We start from the raw sequence: 24,622 nt of genomic DNA on the forward strand, positions 1-24,622 counted from the left end.
TACAGTAGATTAATTACATCAAGTAATATACTGTAGGTGTTCACTACTAAGTGAAAAGGTAATCGAGACCACTTACCAGGCTGGTCACTACTCTCTGTGGCTGTGAAGAAGTCTCCGTGTATGTCCTCTTCTTCCGGAAGTGGCCTTAGAAAGCAAACAAAATCAAGCTGGTACACCTCAAAGATCAAAGAGTCAACATTTGAATGGTTGGTAATCATATACTTGGTTTTACAAGGGAAATCCTGAACAGTACAAATTTAAAGAAATAGCTGTTATGTTTTTTTTCTCTTGTTTCTGTTTAAACTTATGATAGTAAAAATACATAATATATAGCCATGTTACACACATACAACAGAAGCTCACGATCTTTTTGCAGACCACAGATCGTTCAAGAACTACCATACAATATAAAACAAGGCGTTTTGAAATTCTGCAATGCTACAATTGCCTGAATCCAATAGTAACCAAAGTTCAGGTATAGTAAGTAGCTTCTTTAACAGACCCTTGTGGAGGTTAGGGATCACTGTTGCCCCTTTAAACCCAACAGACAGACACTCAGGACACAGGTTAAAAGCACCAAGATAACCTTTAATTTCTTTTCTTCTTTAAACTGTGCTCCCTAACCACCACTGCCACAATAACACAGGCAAGTAACAAGTAAATACCACACTGACCACAATTCTCTTATCTCCTTCATACCTCCCAGCAATCTTAGTCCACCTCCACCCGACTCTGGCTTACTTGCTGGGCTCCCAACAGTCCTTGACCAAGTGACATGGGCGGAAGAACAGAAGCACTTCCGGGTCAGATGGAGAACTTGAATTTTTTTCAGCCCGGAAGTACAGGGTGAGGCAGAAAGGACGGACGTCTTTGAAATGGCTAGAACTCACCACTAGGTGGAGTGACAGATGTGTGGTAGGTGGCGTTAGGTTCTCGAAGTCTTAGCATTTTTTTATTTTCTTTTTAGTTGAAGCCATGGACGATAGAACACCGTGTTTTTGCATACGACTGTTTTGTCAAGAACAATCAATCTACACGAACGCACGTACCCCTGAAAATGTGGAAAGCGTACGACTAGCCCTGCTGCGCAGTCCAAGTCGATCTGCTCGGAAGCATTCTTCTGAACTTGGCCTCAGTAATCGTTCGGTAAAGCGTATTTTGCATTTAGACCTGCATTTTCATCCCTACAAATTGTCAAATGCTATTTCAATATGAACTCAAATCTTTCAATAAATTTCTTCGTAAGAAACAATTAACAATTTTGTGATTTTGTAAAAAACGTCCGTCCTTTCTGCCTCACCCTGTACTTCTGGGCTTTCATCCCCGTGACGGGCATCTCTTTCAGCGTCCCTTGGCAGCACCTACGATTCCCAACAGGGCTGTGGTAGTAAACTACATATCCCACAGTGCCCAGTGGGAATCCAGAGCACCACTTGCATCCAGGGAATCTGCCATCTAGTGTCTTGGGGGAGGCAGTGTCCTAGAAAAGCTGCCTTCCCCCATCCTTCCATCTCGGGGGCGTCCCGGCTTGGTCGAGCGGCCAGCTGTCTGTTACACTATACATCCCACCACTAAATCACTGCCACTTTCAGCTGTGCCTCCAGTCTTTCTGTTGGTGCTATCATCTCCAAACCATACAATATAGCTGGTCTCACTACTGTTTTATAGACCTAACCTTTCACTCTTGCATGTACTCTAAGTTAAATTAATAACAAGCCTAACATTAACTGTGAACCTTGTGGACACACAGCTCTTGAACACCGATGTCAAAGTCTTGCTGTAGTTAAGGCTGGGAACCATTAATATCATCTAATCTAACCCAAATTCTGCAATAATAAAGTCACTCGTCTGTTCAGTGTTCTCAGTTTCATTACCAAAAAATAAATATTGGATATTGTAAAGAAAAAGTGAGCTAATATGGAATATCAAATAACTGAGAATTCTTCTCACTTTAAGTCTAATGTGTGAGGACACGGTGGTGGCGTTACTAATAAGTGAAATCCCGAGTGTCGCAGGGTTGCAGCTTGAGGAGATGTGCTTTTTCATGGTAGCAGCAAAGCAGATACACAGCTGACTAAGTATTGCTCATCCACTGAAACATGGCCTTTAGATTTTTTTGAACTATAATAAATGTTTGCATATTTGTGAAATTTTCTCATTCATTTTCCTGCACACTGATATAATCTTCAACAAGCCATTGTATAATCGTTAGAAACCCAGAATCACGTCATACAATCCACTTATATTTGGTTGTTGCAGAGAGCCTGAAAGAAAAAGAAAAAAGAAAATATCCGCTACAAAAAAAAAAAAAAAAGTAGTAATGTTAGAAAGTTCATTGGGAGCGAGTTTGCACGGTGCAATCAATAAACGCTTAGAGAAATTAACAAGAAAAAGTGGATGACAACCGAGTCCAGAATCTGAAGTATAGGAAGAGGGACATATACTGAAGTACAAGTGATGGACTGAACTTGGTCATTTTGAGTAAACGGCCTACCTAGCTTGAGAGCTGTAAAGATTTGTATAATTCTACACTTCACATGGGGGAAAGAACACGGAAAATGGCAAGAAAGAAAATCTCATGTAGCTGAATCAGAGAATCACAAAGGAAAGGCCAACCCCAGTAAGCTCTGACGCCAAGTTTGTGATGCCAGGTCTTAAGTACTGCAGAAGCATGCCGACGCTTCTTTAGCCAGGCTGGCAATGAAGATTATTTAACTACATTTTGAAATAGTACAGATGTGATTGGTTATTGTTTGGTATAAACATATGTGAACAGAACATTTAAAAATTTCTAGATACATCTGAGGTACATTATTAGTCAAGTTTATTATTATTTGTATGTAGCACAATGAAATTCTTATTTGCATGTCCTTGGACCACTTGACAAATATACATTACAAAAAATAAAATTATACATAGCTTGCAGCGTATATAAAGTATAGAGGTACATTACTTGGATTCTTACAATTAGTTGTTCAGAAACTGTAGACTGTAGGTGGCGCTCTTCAGCCCCAACCACCAGACACAATTCAGTCAAACACAAGGGTAAAATAAAATAATGTTTATTTTATAATCACATCTTACCACAACTGCGGTGGGCTGGTGCCTTGCCCGTGGTTTGTTTCCTGCCTTGTGCCCTGTGTAGGCTGGGACTGGCTCCAGCAAACCCACATGACCCTGTAGTTAGGATATACTGGGTTGGATAATGGATGGATGGATCTTACCACAATAAAACACAATCCAACACAATATAATGCAGTGGGCTGGCGCCCTGCCCGGGGTTTGTTCCTGCCTTGCGCCCTGTGTTGGCTGGGATTGGCTCCAGCAGACCCACCTGACCCTGTAGTTAGGATATAGCGGGTTGAATAATGGATGGATGGATGGATGGATCTTACCACAGTAAAACAGAATCCAACACAATATAATGCAGTGGGCTGGCGCCCTGCCCGGGGTTTGTTCCTGCCTTGCGCCCTGTGTTGGCTGGGATTGGCTCTAGCAGACCCCCCGTGACCTTGCAGTTAGGATATAGCGGGTTGCAGTCAATTAAATTAATTGCATTAGAAAAGTTTTGGAAATACAAACTTCGTAAGAATCAGACTACATGACGTTTCACATAATGGGCAAGCCAAACTTGGAGGTTCCCTATGTGAGGGTGCAGATCCACAGGGGTTCTGATGGGGAAGAGGAAAATTCATTGGCGCTCTCTCATTCACTGCCTATCTCTATAATGGGTATGGGTCACAATGGGGGCAAGCAGTGTAGTGAAGTGTAGTGGTTTAGGCTTTGGACTGTAAACCCTGAGATTGGGGTTCAAATCCTGCTACAAACACTGAGTGACCCTGAGCAAGTCACCTGACCCCCTTGTGCTCCAATTGGAAAACCAGAAGGGAAATGCAAGAAACTGTCACAGGGGTCCAATCTCTATGCAGGCAGCACATTGTGAGAATCAATTTTGGAAGGGGTATCGGACCATCTCAAACCACACCGCACATATTAGTGTCTTCGTAATGCGAATCGAGCATCAGAGCCTTAGGCCGGGGTCCCACATGGTAAAAATCAAGCATGACAGTCAGAGCTGGAGGAAGGGTGTCTTTATTAGCAAATCAAGGGTTTGGATGCAACCTAGCGCCAATATAAATAATAGCAACTCACGACCCACCGATGGCAGGTCACGACCCACTATTGGTTAGGAAACACTGAGCTAGAATATACAGGCCTGTAATTTGAATAAAGGGACTCAGTTGATGTGGTGCAGCACTTGTAACAACAGTGCGCCTTTTCATAGAATTGCTAAATTATCAAAAAAATAACCAAATACACAAACAGCACCCAGCACTGGGAGAGTTCTGCGAGATTCTTAGCTTTCCGGTATGCTTGTTCTTTAATAATACAATTATTTTACAATTTAAAATAATTTAAAGAGATTGTTATTTTCATGGGAATTGTTACATATGCATTATTTTCACTTTCACTTTAAAACGTTTGTAAAAACAATACTGTACTTGTCCTTTATTTCCGGCCCCCGGGTGTGGTTAAATCTCTTTCTCGCAGGACGTATAACGCTGTTTGCGTTTTGAAGGGGGGACGGCTGAATGCACGCTAAGGAGAAGCTTTTGGATCATCTGCTGGCTTGTTGCTGTTGCTTCTGGCAAGCTGCATATTCTGCTTGTCGTGCTGTGTGTCGATCATTTCAAGGCCTGTACAGCAGCTGTCCTTTTGCCACTTCACATCTCTGCCGTCGCGAGCTGTGTGTTCTGCTTGTCGTTGTTTTAAGAGCTGGGAGCACAAAAGCATTCCAACATCTGCTAGGTTAGATGTCCATGAACTTGTTTTAAATGTTGTCTCACTGCCTTGTCTCACGTGACATGTCAAATTGTCCTCCTAGAACATCACGTCTTGTCTCCTTTCCAAGATTTTTTTTTTTATAATAGAGAGACAATAAATATAATTTTTGCAGTTGTAGACCCAATATAAGGAGAGGTACTGCAGTTGAAAACTGTGTGTGACTCAGGCATGTTAAATACAGGAAAGGTTGAAAGTTTTTCTGTTAAGCTTACTTTGTTTTTACAATGCTGACTCTTTACTTATTCACATGAAATTGTACATTTCTATTCATGGGGTGTATTATCAATACTGAAGAAATGAACTCACACAAGCACCTATGAAATACTGGCCAACAAATTGTTATAATTTGGATGAATTGATAGAAGGAAACTAGAGGAAAGAGTTTTAGAATAAAGTTTTTGTTTCCTCACATATTTCGATTACTAAGTCCACTTTCGTAGCTCTACTCCTTGCAGACGATGCCAGCAAGTACATGCGAGTGCCATGCTTTTTAAAGCTCTTTATCTGCACTGCAGTTTTACAAGTTACTAACCTCATACACTCGGCAAAAAAAAAGAAAATGTTTCTATTCTTGAGATGGGGATTTCTAATTTCTTCTCTTGCACTTAGACATATGCAGCGTCACATGGCCTAGTCGATCTAAAAAACAAATCAGCACGGGCGTGTGCATGCATACAAGTATGCCCTGCAATGTGCTAGCATTCCTATTCTGGGCTGGTGTATTGGGGTGAGAACAATATTATTTTCCTAACTAAGAGTCATAATATTTCATTTGTGTGGATATTATGATTATTATAGAATTATTTAGAGAAGATGCAGCTTGAATAAGAGAATAAGATGCAAAACCTAACATTTTTTTTGATAGTTTATTTAAACAGGACTTTAGCAGGCAGGTGCCCTTTTGAACGTAAGGTAGCACAAGACAAGGGTTCATAGGATGATTTTCAAGAGAGAGAGAGCGAGAGAACACCAGGATGCATGCAAATAAGAATGAAGAATACTGGGAGGTATGCAAATGTAAAAGCAAATGCTAAAAAGTGTTATTGCTACAAGACTGTATACATATAAGCTCACCAGTGCTTATGCCATATGCTTGTAAAAAGATATGAAATAGGTACTTGGGACCTTACTATTAAAATGTCTATATATTCTTCTTTTTCTCCACCCATGCTGAACAGCATATTGGGCGATGAGAGCTCTCCATCAAATGCAATTGAGGGAGAGGTTTTTGACCTTCTCTCATGAAACGTTGAGGGCGTTGATGAGGGTTCGATGCAAGGTCAATCACAGTTGTCCTTTGCCGCGTCAGCGTCCAAGTGGAACCCACTGAAACACCTTCTTAGGGATATGATCATCTTCCATGCGGATCACGTGACCAGCTAGACATAGGCAGTGTTGTGCAAAAAATGTACTGAGGTTTGGCATCCCGTTTCTTCATAGGATCTCCTCGTTGGTAATGTGTTTGAGGTATTAAATGCGTAGTATTCGGCGTAAGCAGTGTTAGTGAAACATGTTCACCTTCTGCGTGAAACTGGCTGAAGCTTTTCACATTTATTTATATATATATATATATATATATATATATAAAATAAAAAGCTAAAGTCTGGGTGTCCAGTCTCTCTAAGCAATCTGATTGGTCAGGTTGACTTTGGTGCGATTGGTCAGGACGGCAGGTATAAAACCAGACAGGAGGTGAGACAAAAGGTGCCTTACAAATAATGACAGAGCATGAGAAACTGGCTTTATGGGCATATGCTTGAGAGAGGGAGCACCGGTGAAGAGGCGATCATTAGGGCCCACGATTTACCGCGGCAAGTAATTGTAAATTCCGCGGCATGTTTTTTTTTTTTTAAAATTCTGTAGTGTTCGGCAAATGCAGTACCAGAACTCCATAAAACTAATTTGTAACCCAAGCAAAATAAATGCATTTTTTTTATTCCTTTCCTAATCCTTAATAATAATCAATCATAATTCGTAATACTAATCAAATAGGTATATTAAAGCGTTCACATCTGCACATTTTAATTGACAGATTTGCTTTAGGCAACGGTGCTGAAACATATATAGGCATAATATTATTCTCAACAAACTATCGAATAATGTTTCTAAAGTTATTGTTTATTTATTGTTGAAGAAAATGGCACTGTAAGATCATAGGTTTTCTTGTGAGAGAGAATATCGCAGTGGTGACAACGCTGATCCATATTTTGAGAACGAATGTTCCACATCAACAGAAGAGATCAGCAACGCAATGTAAACTTTAGCAAGAGCTGCTAAGCAAGGCAGTCTGTCCTCTAAGACACGCCAAAAAGCAGTGATATCAGCTGGAATTACTTCACAAGATGCTATGTCCAGATAAGCTTGCCATTCATCTGCTGTGGCCATCATTGTTGGCACTGATTGTGCATGATCAGCAAAACAATTCAATAAGAGTGGTAACTGTCGTGGATCAAATATTCTCACAGATCTGAATAGGTCTATTGCCAGCTGTTTGGTTCCCACATAATATTCTTCAAGTTTAGCAGCAGCATTGTGCTTTGCATCTTCAAAGCTGCTGGTTGCAATTGGAAATCCGGACGATTTCAGGCAAGACAGTAAGTCAGGCGCTTTGTTGTAGACATCGACAGCCATGAATGACTGTGCCTCAAAAGAAGTCAGAGTGCTCATAATTGGCTGGCAGTGAACAGATAAAAATTCAAGTTCAGCTCTCAGCTCGTTAAGTTTATCAGTACTTTGCAGCAACACCGACAGCTTCTTTAACTGGACTGTAGCTCCGCTGTGTTCGATTTCAGTAGCAACCAACGAGATATTAATAAGATGATGCAATAGGTTAAAGAAAGAACTTAAAGAAGTAATCAAAACTAATCATACTAATATCAATATGCCTCAAATGGTGAGATTTCATTCAGATTTGGTATTTTCCGCGGCAGTTAGGTTAATTCCGCGGTGTGGCCTTTTACCGCTGCAAAACTCTAAATTCCGCGGGCCGCGGTAAATCGTAGGCCCTAGCGATCATGGACATAAATACAGAGAAAAGGAGCTGAGGGTAAGAGATAACAAATGTGTTTTAAAGATTTCATTACCCATATGCAACAGTTCTTATAGCAAGTAAAGTAATAAGATATGCCTGTCGTCCATGCCCTGGCATAATGTTATCTGACATCCACAAGAGGGGTGCAAAGGCACCAATAAGCACAAAGGAAAATGGATGTAAGGGCCAGAATGTCCAATGAACATCCATCCATCCATCCATTTTCCAACCCGCTGAATCCGAATACAGGGTCATAGAGGTCTGCTGGAGCCAATCCCAGCCAACACAGGGCACAAGGCAGGAACCAATCCAGGGCAGGGTGCCAACCCACCGCAGTGTCCAATGAACAGAGGTTCCTAAATGCACATCATGGTTTGAAACAGATGGACTTAACATGGTACGATTGAGCTTGTTTTAATAAATGGGTGCTTTGCTACGCTAGTGGTATTATATTTGGCTAAAAGTAGCCTAACTGATAAGTAACAAGAGTACAGCAAATGCTCAAATGGCTAATTTTAGTTGATGTAATTATTGCACGATCAGCCACCAAGGCACCAAGAGATGTTGTACCTGGCACAGAGAGAGAGACAGACATCACAAGGGAAGAAGAGACATCAAGCATGACATCTGGCCTAAAAAGTCAAAGTCTGTAACAACTAAAAGTAAAATGATGGCCCAACACAAAGCTTTCTGTGTGACTCGGGTATGAATCATTCAGGTGGGTATGCATCATCCACCCATCCATCCATTTTCTAACCCGCTGAATCCGAATACAGGGTCACGGGGGTCTGCTGGAGCCAATCCCAGCCAACACAGGGCACAAGGCAGGAACCAATCCTGGGCAGGGTGCCAACCTACCGCAGGACACACACAAACACACCCACACAGGGCCAATTTAGAATCGCCAATCCACCCAACCTGCATGTCTTTGGATTGTGGGAGGAAACTGGAGCACCCGGAGGAAACCCACGCAGACACGGGAAGAACATGCAAACTCCACGCAAGGAGGACCCGGGAATCGAACCCAGGTCTCCTAACTGCGAGGCAGCAGCGCTACCACTGCGCCACCGTGCCGCCCCGGTATGCATCATTCAGTTCATTATATCTTTCACTTGGTTGTTATAAGTTGCATCGAGCAAATACAGCTGGAAAAATATTTTGTTGTATTTGTCTTCATTTCAGGCTGCAAAGCAACACAATATGAATATTTTGAAGGGTGCCAATTCTTTTCTATACCCACCGTAAATAATTGCGCTGAAAAACAAGGGCATGGGCATTGCCCATTCTGCTAGGCTTATAATAGTAATATTATTATTATTAATAATAATAAATTTGTACTTATATAATGTGCCTTTCCCATGCTCATGGTGCTTACCATTTGCTCTGGACAAACTTTATAATATGAAGGAGTTTGTCACGCGAGTGCTAAGCAATACTAATCCAATAGTAGCAGAGAAGCAGCACTGCACAGTGGAGAAGGTGAGACGGGCAGGGAGGGGTGGCGCTGATGAGTGGCGATACCATGCAGCTGAAAAAGCACAGTATGAGATATTACAGGATGCCCATGAAGATATCAGAATTCTGAGGTACCAATGTACAACCACCAGGCTGCATATAATGCTGGGTATTACAGGCGTGACCGCACCAGAGCCGCTAGCCAGGAGGATGTAAAATCAGATCATTTCTCAGACATTAAGCACATAAAGAAGTAACCGAGAACGATCCAATATATCCATTACTAGCTGTCCCCCGCGGCTCTGCCCATGTAGTAGAGAAACAAGACAAACTTTAAAAATCTGTGTTAAAAAAAAAAAAAAATGTAATTAATTGTGTTGAGAAGAATTTATATTGATAGCTTTTGTATCAGAGGGCCTCTTGATATACAATATTTTTGGTTCTGCTATCAGGGGTGAGAATGTAGCTGTGATCACTTTGCTAAAAATGTCAAAGGTTGGCAAAGTATCTTGGCCCAAGCGGGAAGGTAGGTACGCTCCAATGTCAAATGTTGGCGCTGTATCTGATCATGTTCAGCTCTGACGGGAGAGCCTCCCCTGCTTGGGGAGAAGAGCATATGGCGGTGCTATCTCTGCCAATGAGCAGGGACCCCTAAAACACACATAGCTCTGATCTCTCTCTCAAAAATGTCAAACGTTACTCTTTAACAATCTGAAGAAGAATCCTCCACTTGAACCTGGAGGAGCATAAAAGCAACAACTCCACACAACATTGGACATCATCCACAAAGATTTGGTATTGTAAAATTGTTTCTCTACGCCAAGACAAATTAGAACTCTAAATGGTAAGTAAAGAGCCAGCCTTTCTATGTTGTATGTTTGTCTGTCTAGTCTGTCTGCATCCAGTCTTTTATTTCAACATATATACATAGTTATCGTATTTACAATATACCTTGTGCTTAACAACAAATTTTATTATTTTTTTCTTAAATCGAGTGCACTTTAATTACCATGATACAAGTCTAAAGGCCTGAGACCAGTCTCCTACAACACAGAAAAGCAAAGTAAATAAAGTAGCAGCCTTGCCAAATTATTTGATTAAATTACCGGTACTGCCAAAGGCAACTTAACTTAAAATGTCTTTTTCAAATCGTACAGGCAGCTAAGAAGGAAAGGGGACAGATGTGCAAAAAAAGGATATGCGTTAAAAGACATTCTGACATGAGACTTGGTGACTTTTGGCTTGATCTGTATATGAGCAATTTTATATATGAAACGCTAAAATAGAAGTTGCTTTCCTCCTGCATTAACATCTAGAACAGGGATGACATTTTCAGCCACTTTCATTTCAAAGTAGCATAATGCAAAAGAGCAGAAGAATCCACTTTCTGTAGTTCCACAAGGCATGACTAGGAAAAGTCTACAGAAAACATCCTTTCAAAGATAAGAAAAAAAGAAAATAAAAAAGCATTCAAGGCTGAGACTGTTGGCCTACCTTGGAAAATCTTCATCCTGCCATTCTTCTTTCAGCTCAACTCCCTCCATCCTCAACCTCGCTTCTGTTGTGGCTAAAGACTCTTGCCTTTCCAAAAAGCTGTAAGGAATAAAACAAAGAATCAAAGGTTAACATAAAACTTTTTGCTTCTTATGATGCACTTATGAGTGCATATTTTCAATTAACCCAACATAAAATATGTTTTATAGGTTTTGCAAAACCACTCATTGATTGAGTCTTTTGTAAAGAAAACGGTCCGATTTAGATTGGTGGCCGACAGGTTAAGCTCCCTGATAGAAAGTTAACTGTGGGACTTCAGTCTGTACCCGGTGAGGCAAACCATCCAAGTTCTTCTCATATGTAGACTTATTAAGCACCAGCATGGCTGCCAAGTTTTGTTCTTGTTAATTTCTTTTCAGTGGTCAATAGCATTCATTTACTTTTCAAAGATGTAAACAACAGGGTTTGTTTTACAGTATACAGATTTTATTTTTATGGCAAACATCCTTTCTACTGATTTCAGGCCATCTATTCCTATCCTTTAATTCAACTGCTCATTTGCATTTGAGTGCTTTCTATTTTTGATCACGAGATTGTTTTCTGAGAAGTGACTTTGTTATCTCCGTTCTGCAATCAAACATGAGATTAACATTTGTCCCCCATCACTGCAAACTACAGGTGGTAACATAAAAAATGAGCCACTTTACCTCTCACATTTAAATTTATTTCATATCTGCTGTCCTACGTGTACCTTCAGCGTTACTCGTATGCCTTTCCTTGGTATTCTTGTGTGTCTGAACCTCTCTTGCCCAGCACGTCTTCCCTTGAGTGCATTCCTATACAGCCTGCTTCTCAGACTTTGTCATTTCGAGGCACCTTGATTGACTTCTGTTCGCTCTGAACACCACTAGTGGTAGATGGACCCCCATTACCTGCTGTGAAATCATTTTTCGTATTTTTGCGAATACTTCTTGTCTTTGAAGGTGACTCTCAGCGGGCCTCCTATGTCTATACTCCTCCTCGTATGCTTCAACTTATCTTACTTGTCAATTCTCATATTGATAGCGTTCCCAAAGCCAAACTGACCAATCAGATTGCTCAGAGGGCCTGCTCACAAAAACACACAGAGTTGTGTTTCATTATATAGTAGAGAGATACCATTTTTGATGAAGTATTCCTTTAAGCTACTTAAGGACCCAAGTAGTGATTCTTAACCTGTTTTCAACAGCAACACCATCTTTCATTTATAAAATACTAGCAAAATACCCGCGCTTCGCAGCGGCGAAGTACTGCCTTAAAATTTTTATTAAGTAGAAAATTAAACCTTTTTAAACTGAGGGAAAATATGCCAATAATTATTTAAGGATCTCTTTGTATACCACACTGTGAGTTCGGCCCTCCGGTTGTAATATGACCAAGATGTGCGCTGAGCTTACTCTTGAGCATGTAACGTACAGTTGGCCATGTGAACAGTAATCTTGTTTCAAATCTCACAGCTTGGATTGCTGCTGTCATAATCGGTTTGAGTTTCTTGGTTTGTTTCAATTACGACAGTATTTGCAGGACTTGTGTTAAAGTGACATTCGGCAACTGTCAAGCGTTGTAAGCATACAACCGGTTTCATCGATAACTTTACATCCAGCTTTTGAGAGTTTAAACATTCATAAACATCAAAGTGTCCACTACTGAAATCGTCACCTGTGAATCTAAGATGTTTAAGAGGCATTGGCGGTTGTCGAAAGGTGTAAAATATTTGGCCATTTCGGTACACTTGAAGGCGACAACCGAACAATTCAGTGGAAGCCATCAACTCACATGCAGAACCATAGGTGAAGGACTTAAGCATTTCACTCTTGTAGTGCTCCTGTGTAGTATAATTATCTCCTGTACCGTCATCAGTCCACACCTTGAACCTGTCCCAGTCATTCAATACATAAGACACAATGTTCCTCCGGATATCAAGAGTGAGCCTGATATGGCCGTGCAATATGTAACGAAGAGAATGGAAAAGGTAGGTGGTATCTCCGGGCATGGAAACCACTCGGTAAGTGACAGTTATTTGATCAATGGTGATCACCTCGATAGGCATGTTAATGGGGGTACGGTTGGAATGATAAAGGAAATGGGTACCTGAACAGTAAACTAAGTCTAAAATACCTACACAATAACTACAATCGTAATAAACAAACTATAAAACAGCGGAGAAGCCATGGATTAAATAAAAAGGCTGTAGTTATCAGCATGGAGACATGAATTCCATGGCGAAGCAAGGAAAGGAACGTAGAGACCAGAGCGACGGACGGCCTTATATAGGCAAGCAGCCAACAACGTGGGAGGCGTTGGGATGGGGGACTCAACGCCGTCTCACACGGTGACCGAGCTGCGGGCTATGGACGTATATATGTACGTAAGTAGGATTCAGTTAGCGTTGGGAACCCGCGTACCAAATTTCTTGAAGATGGGCCCATAAGTAACAAAGTTCAACGTGGCGGACGTTGTCGACCGTTATGACCATTCAAAATGAAACTTGCTTAACTTTTGTAAGTAAGCTGTAAGGAATAAGCCTGCCAAATTTCAGCCTTCTACCTACACGGGAAGTTGGAGAATTAGTGACGTTGGAAAGTTCAATATGGCGGCCGACAGTGGCATCATACCATCAAAATAAGTATATACATCGGTTTCGGTTAGCGCAGGGAAGCCGCCTACCAAATTTCGTGAAGATGGGGCCGTTTAACTTACATTCCTACCAAAGATATTTGCATAAATTTTTTTTCACCATAGAAATGTAAAGAGTAAATTCGCCTTACATTCCAACCAAAGATATTTGTGTCGACTAAATAGAACTTAAAAGATATATTTTTTCGAATGTGATCGCGCAATTCAGATCGAGTTGACGCGCACTACAGTACATCGGGCTCACATGCTATTGTGGTTTCGCCTGCGTGCCTCAATAAGTCATCCTCCCCACGCTCTTACTTTTTTACCGTTCATCTAATGAATACACTGAGTATGGCTTTACCAAAACAATCATTGATGGCGAATAAAGTATCCATTATTCATAAAGCTTCAATTGGTGATCTGTCTTTCTGCTTAAACGCATATTTTTTCATACGTCTCAAACCAAAGGGATGCGAGGATAAAATGAATCGGGAAGCGCTGATATATATCTGTGTGTGTGTATATATATGTATGTATATATATATTGAAATAGTTTTACTGTGAAATAATGCAAAGAGGACGCAACAAGTGTTTCGCCCTAATTTTGGGGTCATCAGGCGTACATACTCAGCGCACCCACTCTCGGGAATCGAACCTGGGACGTCGGCGCTAGAGGCTAAGCCTCTTCCATTAGCCACGGCGTGGTTTGTCTATTTGAGAGTATGTAGATCGGGGTATATATACATTATATATATATATATATAAATATACCCGTGCTTCGCAGCGGAGAAGTAGTGTGTTAAAGAAGTTATGAAAAAGAAAAGGGAACATTTTAAAAATAACGTAACATGATTGTCAATGTACAGTAATTGTTTTGTGAGTGTTATGAGTGTTGCTGTCATCAAGGATTTGATTATCATTATTTCTTTCAATCAGGTTCGTATATGGAGGATGTGTTGTGTTCAAGTTACATTCCGTGTTTGTCAATCGTTGTAAAGATGACAGGTTTCATTCATCGATTCGTTTCTTACTGCATCAATAAACAGCTCATCATCCTCTTTATCTGAGACGTGACACACTGCATGCACGGGTTTTGTTTTTTCACTGTCTGCTTTGTTTCTGCAGTAGTTGCACTTATGAATATGCTTGTATGTATCACACCCTTCATATTTTTGCTGCCTTCTCAATTGTGTAATTCGTTTTTTTCAGCACTCTTTGGAACTGTTGCTTTTTGTCTGTGCAGTGCGTTAGTTCACGTGAGCCGCTCGGTGTACATGCATCGAAGGTTCCCAGCTGTGCTGATGCCATCTCGTGTGATGTCCACGGCTGTATTTAATGTTAGCTAAGACCCGGCACTTAAGTTTCTCTCGCAGTTTCGCTGAGTTTGCCAAACACCACCCTGACCATCTCATCTTCGTCTGCATAAACACAGTCCTTCACCCGTGAATATTTAGCGGCAGTGTTTCTATTGGATTGCCGCTGACGGACGGCCTTATGTGGGCAGGCACTAAATTACGTGGGAGGCCATCGAGCAGAAGTCCATTATAGTATATGGACGAAAAAATAGGTTCCAGTTATGACCATTACGTGTAGAATTTCGAAATGAAACCTGCCCAACTTTTGTAAGTAAGCTGTAAGGAATGAGCCTGACAAATTTCAGCCTTCTACCTACACGGGAAGTTGGAGAATTAGTGATGAGTCAGTCAGTCAGTCAGTGAGGGCTTTGCCCTTTATTAGTATAGATTAGCACATTTTCATGTAAAAAGTATAGTGAAACAAAAATTACAATTAAAAAAATATTTATTAAAAAAATTGTTCTCCTCTCTTGCTTAACCCAGCCACAGGGGATGCACAAACCATTGTGTTTCTTTGTGCCAGTCCCAAGCTCGGATAAATGGGGAGGGTTACATCAGGAAGGGCATCCAGTGTAATATTTTGTCAAATCAAATTGACAGACGAGATTAGACAGGAGTCCCCGTGGACTGTGAAGTTTGCTGATGACATTGTGATCTGTAGCGATAGTAGGGAGCAGGTTGAGGAGACCCTGGAGAGGTGGAGATATGAGGAGAGGAGAGGAGAGGAATGAACGTCAGTAGGAACAAGACAGAATACATGTGTGTAAATGAGAGGGAGGTCAGTGGATTGGTGAGGATGATGCAGGGAGTAGAGTTGGTGAAGGTGGATGAGTTTAAATACTTGGGATTAACAGTACAGAGGAATGGGGATTGTGGAAGAGAAGTGAAGAAGAGAGTGCAGGCAGAGTGGAATGAGTGGTGAAGAGTGATTTGTGACAGACGGATATCAGTGAGAGTTAAAGGGAAGGTCTACAAAACTGTAGTGAGATCAGCTGTGTTATATGGGCTGGAGACGGTGGCACTGACCAGAAAGTAGGAGCTGGAGGTGGCAGCGTTAAAGATGTCAAGATTTGCAGTGGGTGTGGTGAGGATGGACAGGATTAGAAATGAGGACATTAGAGGGTCAGCTCAAGTTGGACGGTTGGGAGACAAAGTCAGAGAGGCGAGATTGTGTTGGTTTGGACATGTGCAGAGGAAAGATGAGGGGTATATTGGGAGAAGGATGCTAAGGATAGAGCTGCCAGGGAAGAGGAAAAGAGGAAGGCCTAAGAGAAGGTTTATGGATGTGGTGAGAGAGGACATGCTGGTGATGGGGGTAACAGAACAAGATGCAGAGGACAGGAAGATATGGAAGAAGATGATCTGCTGTGGCAACCCCTAACGGGAGCAGCCGAAAGAAGAAGAAGAAGTTCTCCTCTCTTGCTTAATGAATCTTAGCCTGAAGAGGTCTATTAATTTTTTACATTTAAGATTTCTCACTTAAAGGCTTTCCAATATTGTTATCTGTCCTGGTGTCTATACAAACACAGGGAACTCCAGTTTCTGGATTACATCTTCGCTGAAGAAGGGGCCCGAGTTGCCTTGAAAAGCTTGCATATTGTAATCTTTTTAGTTAGCCAATAGAAGGTGTCATTTTCCTTGACTTCTCACTACAATTATAAAAAATAGATAAATAAAGAAAAAATAAAAAAATACAGCATCCCAGAATTTACAATAAATTAAAATACTGCTACTACTGGTTGATTTGATTTGAACCTAGTTTTGTAAAATTTGACTTACTTGTATGGAATGTTATTTGATTTTAATAAATTCAATAAAATGTTAAAAAAAAAAAAAAAATACGATGATAGGCACATTTTAATGTCCGAAGTCAGAAGTCTCCCTTTCCAATCTGCTTTGTAATACATATTTACATACTAAAGACAAGAAGTGAGGCGTTACAAACAGAGGCTTCTTCAGTAATTTCATTTTACATTACCTATTTACTGTGATGGCCAATACCAATCATTTGTATGAAATTAAGATGCACCTGAATGTCATTAATTTATTTGTCACGAAAGAAAACTTTCTGAAGCATCATGAGGGAAAACTGAAGAGAAATATTTCTGATTCAGCTTCGTGGACCAGCGGTTAAGACTGACGTTTACAGGACACTATTCAACACTGTGAAGAGGGCTTTACTTTTATGGTTAGCTACCAATGTTAAAAGATTACCATTCACGTCTTGGGTTTATTTTGCTTAACATGTTGCTTTTCAGTGGCTAACATATCACCTACAGTATGCGTATTTCCATTTTCTTTCCTGTGTTTCAATATACTGCACTCACGCCTCACTTCCTTCATTATGATGTTCCTACACTGATACAACAGGCATCCTCCAAAGGAGAACAAGTCTTGTTTTGTTGGTTACTCAACGTCTTCCGCTTCACAACAGCTGCCCTACTGAATCCCTGATCAATACTTAATTCACAGCTCTGTGAATACTGCTCCCAAAATGAATGACTTCAACTGTCTGTCTCATCCTGCAGGAGAACATCAGCTCCGATTTAGTGACTGCTTGCTAGGAAAGTGGGCACAACTCTTTAAAGCCAGAAAATGCATCCAGAATGACTAATTATGGATGCAGGTGCTCTTGAATCTAAATTAACATTTGGAAAAAGAAAACAAAAAGCAAATGAACAAATGTATGCTGTGTTGGAAATATCCGCAGGATGCATGACATAAAACGTTACTGGTGCCCTCACAGCCCTGGCTGACTGTGTCCCAAAAAAATTAAAAATCTTGTACCCAGTAAGTGACAGTATTACTAACAAGAAAAATAAAGCAGGAAATTATTGTAGATAAGGCTTGGCATGATAGTCTAGCAAACTTCAAAAAGGATGGAGGAAAATTAATTGGGGGACAAAATTAATTAAATACATTCGTAATGAGGTTGCACGTGGTAGCGTCGCTGCCTTGCAATAAGGAGATCCAGGATCGCTTCCCCGGTCCTCCTTGAGTGGAGTTTGCATATTCTCCCCATGTCTTTGTGGGTTTCCTCCCACAGTGAAAAGATATGCAGGTTAGGTGCATTGACGATCCTAAATTGTGCCTAGTGTGTGCTTGGTGTGCGGGTGTGTATGTGCCGTTTGTTGGGCTGGTGCCCTGCCTTGGCTGGGATTGGCTCCAGCAGACCCCCCGTGACCCTGTGTTAGGATATAGTGGGTTGGACAATGACTGACTGACTGACTGACATTCGTAATGACAAGTCAAGCAAAATGACACCTTTTATTTGCTAACTAAGAAGATTACGATATGCAAGCTTTCGAGGCAACTCAGGCCCGATCATCACCTGTTGTACTCTTGTGCTAGGACTGTGCAGGGGGAAACGTTTTCCTCCCCACTTAAATAAACGTGTGTTGTGCTTGAACCTGTGCCTGGTGTCTGTATGTGTCGAGTTTGGGGATTAGGTGCACCCCCTGGTGGCACACTGGGATAAAGCAGCTGCTAGATAGAGGAGGAGTTAACCGTTGGTATTAAGGTCCAAAAGCTGATACAATAGAACCTCTGGTCACGAACGTTTCTGAACACGTACAAATCGAGTTATGACCAAAAACTTTGCCAAAATTTTGCATCTGTTCACGACTGCACACTCTGGTGGTGAACAAAAACACTGGCAGCCAGTACCCCTACGCGCATTCGTACGTGCCAATGATTTCCGTTTTCCATTTTCTTTTGTCTGCGTATACAGGGCCTAACAAAGCAGCCGATGTTGCAAAAGGAGTTACAATGTTAACCAAGCAGAGGCCTCAAGCGCTGAAAGAGGTGGAAAAACTGCTGCTAGTGTGGTTGAACGAGAAGCCCCTTGCAGGGGACAGCGTAAACGAGGTGATCATATGCGAGAAAGCCAGGAAGATTCATGGCGATTTACTGAAAAAAAAATCCTTCTTCGAGTGGCGAAGGCGAGGAATTTAAAGCCAGTAGAGGACGGTTTGAAAAGTTTCACAAGAGAAGTGGCATTTAATTTTTTTTTTCCCTGTGCTTAAAACTCATTTAAAAAAAAGTGTTTACAGCGAGCGGTTCGTAAGGATGTAGCACAGTTTTCTCAGTGTTATTCAATGTTTTTACATTTAATTTGATATTACACTGTGCATTCTATAGTATAATAAACTATTTTTGTGCTTAAAAAATATATATATTTACATACAGTTCATATGGTCTGGAACGGATTCATTGTATTTACATACAATCTTATGGGGAAATTACGTTCAGGTCGCGACCAAATCGGGTGAACGCTTTGGCTGTAAATAAAGGTAGCCAGCACCGGTATCCTTCAATAAGGGCGCGTAAATAAAGGCAAGCTTCAAAAGGGCGACCTCAATTGGGTGCAGCGAATAAAGGCGAGCTTCAAAAGGGCGACCTCAATTGGGCGCAGCGAATAAAGGCACGTAAATAAAGGCGAGCTTCAAAGGGGCGACAAAATTATTACAGAAAATTTATTAGATAAAGGCAATGATTGAACGTATAAAAAGGCGAAAGCAAGAGTATTAAAACATCCAATTAATTAATGCATGAACTTCTTTTCATTCATTTTTGGTATGACAGCGAGATGGACATTTTCCAGTCCTATATTCAGTGCATTTCCAGATGTATTTCCCGTTGATAGTTTTCTCCTTTCTGAATGTGTAGCCTTCGACTACGAGTAGATCTGCACCTTTGTTGCTCTTCACATATTCTAGAGCCATTTGAACGAAATTATCTACGAACGCCTTTATTCGCCGTGCTCAATTGACGTCGCCCTTTTGAAGCTCGCCTTTTTGTGCGCGCCCTTATTGAATAGAGCCGCAAGTGCCGAGCTAGTAGGCAGTAAGGATAGGCCTTGCCAAACAGAAACGATGGACATGAGGGATTTTGACACCCCCTCAGTTAAGAAATATTGGTAGAATTAATTAGAGGAAAGATCAGAGCAGTGAAATGGTAGGAGTTAGAGGAGGATGAATAGGGGCTCGTAGAATAAGAATTGTAATAAATGTAAAAGATGCCTATGGCTCAGGGCTCCTTCCATTGCATCTGAATCGAGTCAATATGCGCACCATACAATAAAGCAGAGTTTCTCAACCTTTAAGTATTTGCGACCTGAGTTTTCATAACAGTTTTAATCACGGCCCCCTAACATTTTTTTTGAAAGGAGCCCACTAATGCCAATTTGTTCTTTTTTAATTAATGATATATCATAGATGCATATTTTATTATACCTACTTAACTTTTATCGACGTTTATCTAACTCTATATTTATTTTTCTAGTATCAGAATGTACAGTAGTTTAAGTTAATTTGTTTTGGTTTCAATAGATGTATTTTTCATATTTTTGATTCTTGTTTTCTTTTTTTTTTCCACATCTTCGTGCCCCCCTTTTTGCTACTTTGCGGGGGGGGGCCCGCCCCCCGCCCCACAGTTTGAGAACCACTGCAATAAAGCTCGATTCTGCTGCCTGTCCCGAGACTCCGAGTGCCTGCTTTGGGGCCGAGGGTGCCCGTGCTGCCTATTCTGCTTCAACAGTATCAATAATGGCGCTTTTCCACTGCATAGTATGGCACAGCACGGTTCAGTACAGCTCACCTTGGTTTGGCTCAGTTCGGCTCGGTTTGTGTTTCGACTGCAGTTTAGTACTGCTTTAGAGTGGGCGGGATTATTCACGTGTCGTTATAGTTGCGCCGCCTCTACTGCCGTGACATCATCGTAAACGTGCCACAAACAAACACACAACAATGGAGCATATCGACGGAATGGTGTTCTTCATTCTCGGCATGTGGATGTTTTTAACTGTTTGTAAGTCCGATGGTAGCCGTGTGCGCCCAAGAGCTTAGCGACCTCCTGAAAAACTTTTTCATTCCGCGTCGCCCCATCCAGCTCTCTCTGGATCCGCTTCTTGGCTGCCAACGAGAGGAACGTCTGTACTTCCTCAATAGACCACGAAACAGCCATTTTTGGTTAAAACAAAATGGTGCGTCCAAACCTTCGCTGGCTGTGCTAAAAATCTAGCGGGTCTGTTGTGTCTCGTGTTGCAAGTTCAGTGACACAGTAATGACGATCCAATCAGTGACCAGCAGAGTTTACACGTCACGTTTTGGTAACGGTTCGGCGCGCTTGGAACCCCGGCTGAGGTGGTACTAAAAAAAGGACCAGGTACCAGGTACTGTTCCCAGTGGAAAACCCCCCAAAAGTGAGCTGAACTGAACCGTGTCGTGCCGTACTATGCAGTGGAAAAGCGCCATAACAAAATCAAAATTTTAGCACTGGTCCATCAGAAATAGGTAATCTGTTTTTCCTTCCACAATCCCAAGATAAACATGATATGTTACTTGAAAACTCCAAATTGGTCAGAGTGTGGAGAAGGTTAGGAGCACACACTGATGATACGGAGTATTGCCGCATCCACCACATAACAAACCACCTCAAAATGCCAGATTAGGACCCGAGTGCAGCCATGACACCTCAGTACCACACTAGTTCAGATAACCCCCAGGTTTTTCCCTGCAGCATGGAGCGTGGACTGCAAGGAATTGATGCATCATCCATAAAGAGTTCCTGCCTTGTCCCTAATGCTGCCAGGGACTATTTTAAACTGGTGTGATAATTCATGGATGGATATACAGTATAGGAAAACCTTTATGTTTTGCTTTATGCCAAGAAAGTTTCATTACTAATAGCCGTTATATTTGTTTTTGGCCATTTGCCATTAGTAAGTGGGGAAAAGCCTTGGGTGTGTTTCACTAAGGTACATATGCTACAAAATAGTAGTAAAACCACTAAAGATAACCCATAAGCCTAACAAGCTGGTCAATATTTTTAATGAGTGATTTTTCTAAAAGCTGCACTTAATTATTTCAAGTATATCCTATTCAAAACTAATGAAGTGTATGTTAGTGGCTGAGGACAACATAAAACCTCTCTCTCTCTTTTACACTGCATTAACAACAAAGAAGATATAAATACGGTTTCTGAATGATGCATGCTTTTTATTTTTTCAAACTACCCTATCTGTTCTGAATACAATCACAAGCCTTCAGGGCGTTTTCTACATTAAACACTGGAATTTCCTTCACAAGACAATGAACTTGGCAAATTAGCTTTGTATGGAATTTCAGAGCACAGAAGCAAAAGCAGCGAGGCAGATCATTTATAAAAGTTTGGAGAAGCAAGGTACCAACATTTTGTCTTCACTTGGCAGGAACAAGATCTCACAGGGAGAAATTCAAATCAAACAGCAGAATAATGATATTTATTATTTGATGGCATACTGGACTTAAAAGACAAACCTTATATTTAAATTCAATAAAAACATTTTCATGTCGAGGCTGTAGACTTCCTCGATTTGTTCTGAGTGTATCTGAGTCATTCAGTGGCTGCACCTGAAGTGAGCCAAGCATAACTCAATGGTAGCGGCGTTGTAAGGAGGACAGTAAGACAAAATTCCTCCAGTTTAAGAAACTGATAACCTCATACAGAAAATGATCTCTTCAACTTCTTGAGGAGTGCTGGTATAAGCTATTGAATCATGGGATGTAGCTACTCCCCCATCACACATAGCTACTATAACACACTTAACCCAAGACAGGGAGCCAAGCACAAAATCACTGACTCCTGGGTGATCTGCCAGCCCAGGATAAGGCTGACTTTCGCTCATACAGACCCAGAAAGGGCCACGTCTTCTGTGTCACTAATTAACGGAGGTGTGGTAGGGAAACCAGAGCACCTGTAGAACAAAAACGAAACATGTAGACATGGAGAGCAAGCCATATGGGCAATGACATGCAAGAGATTCAAACCCAGGATGCTAGATATGTGAGGTAGCCTCTGGTGGTGTGCAGTACACTTATACAAAGGAAACAACGGTATGAATACCGTTTATAAACTGAGAGCAATTTTCATATATCGTTTTAATACGATTCTGGGGTGGGGATTGGTCATAGCATTACCTTCTGACACAACGCAGCAAGTGGTGGTGTAACTGTTTAGATGGAAACAGGCGGCGAAAAATATTTGTGTGAATATGGAAGTATCAATGAAACAATACTTGGCCATAAATGAGGTGCATTTTAGAAGAAAACAAAATGATGCGAGTATAGCTAAACTAAAAATACTGAATCACATACATGCACTCGCACGTATTGTATGCTGCTTCCCAAATTACTGTGAATTACTGTCACTCGCCTTCAAACTACTATACAATAATCATAAAAATATCACTTATGTTTTTTCAGTATAAACAATAGAAAAAAGATTGCACAGTAGTACCTCGGTATATGTCCTTAATCCGTTCCAGATCCTTTGACTTATGCCAAACAAATTTTTCCCATAAGAAATAAAGAGAAAATGATTAATCTGTTCCCATGAAAAAAAAATCCTATCGTTATTGGCATATTATACATTCGTGGGGATGTATAAAATAATTTAAACACTGCTTAATACTAAAATACATAAATACAAAAGCAATTAGATGAAACAAATGAAAATTTAACTTCGCCTTACTTTTTAATAACATCTTTGTTTTTCACAATCGTAGATACCGTCGTTGTCGGCATACGGTATGCAGCAGCCAAGTCCCGGATACGCATGCCACCTTCATACTTTCCAACAATCAATTCAAATTTACAAAAAACACAAAACCACGTGAAAATTCACAGAGAGTTATAGCGCATACTGACGCTCGTGGGCAGTTGTGGTTTTGTCTCGAGAGAGGTAAACAAGGGTAGCGCACGGAGTTCTAGCACGCGAGTCATATTACAAAGGTTCTTATACCACGCAAAATGTTTCGCGTCCAAACAGGACGTATACCAAGTTGGACTTATTCCAAAGCAGACGTATACCAAGGTACCACTGGATGTTTATTATTATTATTTAATAATTGCCATTATTAGTGTATAAATGGATAAATAATTGCATGCAAACGAAATGCCAAAATCTGTTGTATGTAAACGATACTGTTTTAAACGTTATTGTTTTTTCATCAGAAAACCCGGTTTCCACGTCTACCTGTATTAGTTTAAATGGCACTTTTGCCACTCGCAATAGGGTGGATGCGCCGACTTATCGTGTCGACTGGGCAACACACTGAATGCGGCGTCTATCTATATACAGTTTGTCTATGTTTTCCGTAGCCTGCTACAGGAAGGTACTCTCTCGACCATTGGCATTAGTTTCGCTCCTTGCTATTTTCGTTATACTGCGACGGTGCTTTCCTAAGCCTTTGCAATACTGAATTCCTTTCCCACCGTTTTCCATTCCTATTCTTACATCCCTGTATGCTACAGCGGGGCTTCGGCTAGTATCATATATTTGACTGTATATGAATTTGCTTATCTTGCCCACCCCTAGCACTGTGTGTAGTTCTGGTCACCCCGGTACAAGAACGATGTAGCACCACTTGGCGCTGTGCAGAGGAGAATAACCAAGTGCATCCCAGGACTTAGGGACATGGCCTACTGTGACAGACTCAGTGAATTAAACCTATTTAGTCTTGAGAAGAGAAGTCTGCGTGGGGACCTAAATCCAGGTCTTTAAAATCCTCAAAAGGAGATCCAAGCAGCATTCTTTCAGCTTAAAGGCAAATCACATACTCGAGGAAATCAAGGGGAAAGTGCATTTAAAACAGAAGCCAGAAGCATTTCATGATGCTAAGAGTTGTGGGACTCTTGAACTACCGAGGCATGGAGTTGAAGCAGAAACCTTGACAACTTTTAAGAAGAATCTGGATGAGATACTGGGACAGCTCAGCTATTATCTGAACAAATGGACTAGAAGG

At 41.1% G+C, this 24,622-nt stretch overlaps 1 protein-coding gene across 3 annotated transcripts in view; it reads right to left on the reverse strand.

Annotated features, from left to right (window-relative positions):
* bnip2 (BCL2 interacting protein 2) overlaps positions 1-24,622 on the reverse strand; it is a 102,494-nt gene that overhangs the window by 41,472 nt on the left and 36,400 nt on the right. For all 3 annotated transcript variants that reach the window (XM_039772952.1, XM_039772950.1, XM_039772951.1), the window contains exons 2-3: positions 10,826-10,924; positions 77-144 (exon numbers count right to left, since the gene is read on the reverse strand). In XM_039772952.1, coding sequence (XP_039628886.1) covers positions 77-144; positions 10,826-10,924 — 167 coding nt within the window. The remainder of the gene's footprint in view (positions 1-76; positions 145-10,825; positions 10,925-24,622) is intronic.

Source organism: Polypterus senegalus, chromosome 12 (assembly GCF_016835505.1).
Source record: "Polypterus senegalus isolate Bchr_013 chromosome 12, ASM1683550v1, whole genome shotgun sequence".
Lineage (NCBI taxonomy): Eukaryota > Metazoa > Chordata > Cladistia > Polypteriformes > Polypteridae > Polypterus > Polypterus senegalus.